At 61.9% G+C, this 4,498-nt stretch overlaps 1 protein-coding gene across 1 annotated transcript in view; it reads left to right on the top strand.

Annotated features, from left to right (window-relative positions):
- LOC144675729 (tyrosine-protein phosphatase non-receptor type 6-like) overlaps positions 1–4,119 on the top strand; it is a gene marked incomplete at its 3' end in the record, with an annotated part of 38,605 nt that extends 34,486 nt beyond the window's left edge. The window contains exons 8-11 of the mRNA XM_078536349.1: positions 1,027–1,106; positions 2,177–2,335; positions 3,623–3,754; positions 3,965–4,119. Coding sequence (XP_078392475.1) covers positions 1,027–1,106; positions 2,177–2,335; positions 3,623–3,754; positions 3,965–4,119 — 526 coding nt within the window. The remainder of the gene's footprint in view (positions 1–1,026; positions 1,107–2,176; positions 2,336–3,622; positions 3,755–3,964) is intronic.
- Positions 4,120–4,498: the final 379 nt, after the last annotated feature.

Raw genomic sequence — 4,498 nt, 5'->3', positions numbered from 1 at the left:
ACACCCTGGAGGAGGTTACAGAGATAGGGAGGGTTGTAGGGGCTGAGGAGGTTGCAGTGATAGGGAGGGTTGTAGGGGCTGGAGGGGGTTACAGAGATAGGGAGGGTTCTAGTGGCTTGAGGAGGTTACAAAGATTGGGAGGGTTGTAGGGACAGGAGTTTACAGAGATAGGGAGGGTTGTAGGGGCTGGAGAAGGTTACAGAGATAGGGAGGGGTGTAGGGGCTGGAGGAGGTTACAGAGATAGGGAGGGGTGTCGGGGCTGGAGGAGGTTACAGAGATAGGGAGGGGTGTAGGGGCTGGAGGAGGTTACAGAGATAGGGAGGGTTATAGGGGCTGGAGGAGGTTACAGAGATAGGGAGGTGTTTAGAGGTTGGAGGAGGTTACAGAGATAGCGAGGGTTGTAGGGGCTGGAGGAGGTTACAGAGATAGCGAGGGTTGTAGGGGCTGGAGGAGGTTACAGAGATAGGGAGGGTTGTAGGGGCTGGAGGAGGTTACAGAGATAGGGAGGGGTGTAGGGGCTGGAGGAGGTTACAGAGATAGGGAGGGGTGTAGGGGCTGGAGGAGGTTACAGAGATAGGGAGGGGTGTAGGGGCTGGAGGAAGGTTACAGAGATAGGGAGGGGTGTAGGGGCTGGAGGAGGTTACAGAGATAGGGAGGGATGTAGGGGCTGGAGGAGGTTACAGAGATAGGGAGGTGTGTAGGGGCTGGAGGAGGTTACAGAGATAGGGAGCGTTGTAGGGGCTGGAGGAGATTACAGAGATAGGGAGGGGTGTAGGGGCTGGAGGAGGTTACAGAGAGAGGGAGGGGTGGTGTGAAGGCTGGAGGAGGTTACAGAGATAGGGAGGGGCGGTGTGAGGGCTGGAGGAGGTTACAGAGATTGGGCTGGGTGGCGTTCGAATGCGATGGAGGAACGAGGAGAATAGGGAGGGAGAGGATTGACGCTAATGGAGTGATGTATTGACTCTGCCATCTCTCTCTCTTTCTCTCCCTCTCTCACTCTTTCTCTCCCTCCCTCTCCCTACCAGTTGACAGCACCCGAGTTGTCCTACAAACCGGAGAAGACAGTCCACCATTTTCGGACTATATTAACGCCAACTACATCAAGGTACCTCAAAGAGTCTGGGAGAGGGAGGGTGAGGGCCGGTGGACAGGGATCAGGAGCAGGGACACCCTGCAGACAAACCCCCTGGCTCCATGTTCTTCCTACACAGGACGTGGGCCTCGCTGACCGGGCCCAGCATTTATTGCCCATCCCTAATTGCCCCCTTGAGAAGGTGGAGGTGAGACCAGCGGAGGTCTACCCCCCGCACTCCCTCCCACAAACCCGACCCCCACCACCCCCCCCCACGGATTTCAGTTGTCCCAGGACTCCGGGGTGCAACGCTGAGGCCCCTAGGCCTTGAGTCGTCCACTCCAATCGAACTGTAGGCCGGGAAGCGCCAACAGGGCCCGAAATGAAGCCTGGGCCTTGCCTAAGGGGTCGTCAGGGGAGGGGGTGGGGGGAGGGGGGGGTGGTGACACTTAGGCCCCGAGGCCTTGACGCCTAGGGCTGTCGCCACCTCCAATCGATCTGTAGGCTGAAAAACACCAAGAGGCCTGAAATTAAGCCTGGGCCTTGCCTAGGGGGTCGTCGGGGGTTTGGTGGAGGGGGGGGGGGTAGGTGGGCCTCTTGCCGGGGGGGGGGCGACGCTTAGGCCCTGAGGCCTTGACGCCTAGGGCAGTCGCCACCTCCAATCGAGCTGTAGGCCGGGAAGCGCCAACAGGGCCCGAAATGAAGCCTGGGCCTTGCCTAGGGGGTCGTCAAGGGAGGGGGTGGGGGGGGCCTCTTGGTGGGGGGGTGACGCTTAGGCCCTGAGGCCTTGACGCCTAGGGCAGTCGCCACCTCCAATCGAGCTGTAGGCCGGGAAGCGCCAACAGGGCCCGAAATGAACCCTGGGCCTTGCCTAAGGGGTCGTCAGGAGTGTGGGGGGGTGCCTCTTGGGGGGGGGGGTGATGCTTAGGCCCCGAGGCCTTGACGCCTAGGGCAGTCGCCACCTCCCATCGAGCTGTAGGCCGGGAAGCGCCAACAGGGCCCGAAATGAAGCCTGGGCCTTGCCTAGGGGGTTGTCGGGGGAGGGGGAGGCCTCCTAAGGGGTGGCTCAGTACATTCACCCCCGGTGCTTACTACCCCTCCAGTTCGAGACGATGGTCCACAGGTCAGGGAAGATGATGCCCAAGACCTGCATCGCCACCCAGGGCTGCCTCCTCACCACGGTCAACGACTTCTGGCAGATGATCTGGCAAGAGAACACGCGCATCATCGTCATGACGACGCGGGAGGTCGAGAAGGGCCGGGTGAGCGGCGAAGGGGGTGCGAGGGGGGAGGGGAGAGGGAGGGGGAGGCGGGGGGGGTTTGGTTTGGTGGGCAACTCAGGGCCAGAGGTCAATCGGCTCACCAAGGGGGTCAAGGGGCGCCGGAGAAGGGGGGGTCAAGGTTCGCCAAGGTAAGGGCGGTGGGAACTGCCTGTGCCGGGTGGGTGAAATGGCGGAGGGCTTGGGGGTGGAGAGGTGGCCATTTTGATGGGGGCTTGCTGGGGGGTGTGAGGGGGGGAGCGGTGGAGGTTACAGAGATAGGGAGGGTTGTAGGGGCTGGAGGAGGTTACAGAGGTAGGGAGGGTTGTAGGGGGCTGGAGGAGGTTACAGAGATAGGGAGGGTTGTAGGGGGCTGGAGGAGGTTACAGAGATAGGGAGGGTTGTAGGGGGCTGGAGGAGGTTACAGAGATAGGGAGGGTAGTAGGGGCTGGAAGAGGTTACAGAGATAGGGAGGGGTTGTAGGAGCTGGAGGAGGTTACAGAGATAGGGAGGGTTGTAGGGGCTGGAGGAGGTTACAGAGATAGGGAGGGTTGTAGGGGCTGGAGGAGGTTACAGAGATAGGGAGGGTTGTAGGGGGCTGGAGGAGGTGTAGAGGGAGCTTTACTCCGTATCTAACCCCGTGCTGTACCTGTCCTGGGAGTGTTTGATGGGGACGGTGTAGAGGGAGCTTTACTCTGTATCTAAGCCCGTGCTGTACCTGTCCTGGGAGTGTTTGATGGGGACGGTGTGGAGGGAGCTTTACTCTGTATCTAACCCCGTGCTGTACCTGTCCTGGGAGTGTTTGATGGGGACAGTGTAGAGGGAGATTTACTCTGTATCTAACCCCGTGCTGTTCCTGTCCTGGGAGTGTTTGATGGGGACGGTGTAGAGGGAGCTTTACTCTGTATCTAAGCCCGTGCTGTCCCTGTCCTGGGAGTGTTTGATGGGGACGGTGTAGAGGGAGCTTTACTCTGTATCTAACCCCGTGCTGTACCTGTCCTGGGAGTGTTTGATGGGGACGGTGTAGAGGGAGCTTTACTCTGTATCTAACCCCGTGCTGTACCTGTCCTGGGAGTGTTTGGTGGGGGGACGGTGTGGAGGGGGATTTACTCTGTATCTAACCCCGTGCTGTACCTGTCCTGGGAGTGTTTGATGGGGACGGTGTAGAGGGAGCTTTACTCTGTATCTAACCCCGTGCGGTACCTGTCCTGGGAGTGTTTGATGGGGGGACGGTGTGGAGGGGGATTTACTCTGTATCTAACCTCCTCGCTCCCCGACCTCCTCCCACAGAACAAGTGCGTTCCCTACTGGCCGGACCTGAACGGGGAGAAGGAATTCGGAGTCTACACCGTGCGGGGAGTGGCCGAACACGAGGCCATCGATTACAAGATCCGTGAGTTGGAGGTGGTGTTAACAGGCAAGGTGAGCGCCTCCTGCTGGATCGACGCTGCCATTGGTCCTGAGGTTCGCGCTGAAGGGGTGTGGGGGGGCGGGGGTTTTGAGGGTGGGGTCTGTGTGGGTGGGGGGTGTTAGTGTCTTGACGCGTGGCCGACTGAGGGCAACCGGACCCTAATCCTCTCTCCTCCTCTTCCCCCTCCCTCCCTCCCTCCCTCCCTCCCTCCCTCCCTCCAGAGCTCCAGGCCGAGGAAGATATTCCACTACCAGTACCTGAGCTGGCCCGACCACGGGGTCCCCTCCGAGCCCGGGGGGGTCCTCAGCTTTCTGGAGCAGGTCAACAACAAGCAGGGGGAGATCCGGGACGCCGGGCCCATCGTGGTGCACTGCAGGTGGGCCGGGGGGGGAGGGGGAGGGGAGGGGGAGGGAGGCCGGGGGAGGGGAGGCTGGGGGAGGGGAGGCCGGGGGAGGGGAGGCAGGGGGAGGGGAGACCGGGGGAGGGGAGACCGGGGAAGGGGAGGGGAGACCGGGGGAGGGGGAGGGGAGACCGGGGGAGGGGAGGCCGGGGGAGGGGAGACCGGGGGAGGGGAGGCTGGGGGAGGGGAGGCTGGGGGAGAAGAAGCTGGGTCGGGGGAGTCTGGGGAGGGTGGGGGAGGGGAGGCTGGGGGAGGGAGGCTGGGGGAGGGGAGGCTGGGGGAGGGGAGGGGAGGGGAGGCTGGGGGAGGTGGGAGAGGGGAGGCTGAGGGAGGGGAGGCTGGGGGAGGGGAGGCT

The sequence above is a fragment of the Cetorhinus maximus genome, unplaced genomic scaffold (genome assembly GCF_964194155.1).
Source record: "Cetorhinus maximus unplaced genomic scaffold, sCetMax3.hap1.1 HAP1_SCAFFOLD_1128, whole genome shotgun sequence".
NCBI classification, from domain to species: domain Eukaryota; kingdom Metazoa; phylum Chordata; class Chondrichthyes; order Lamniformes; family Cetorhinidae; genus Cetorhinus; species Cetorhinus maximus.
Note: the sequence above shows the minus strand (reverse complement) of the source record. Positions and strands in the feature narration are given on the sequence as shown.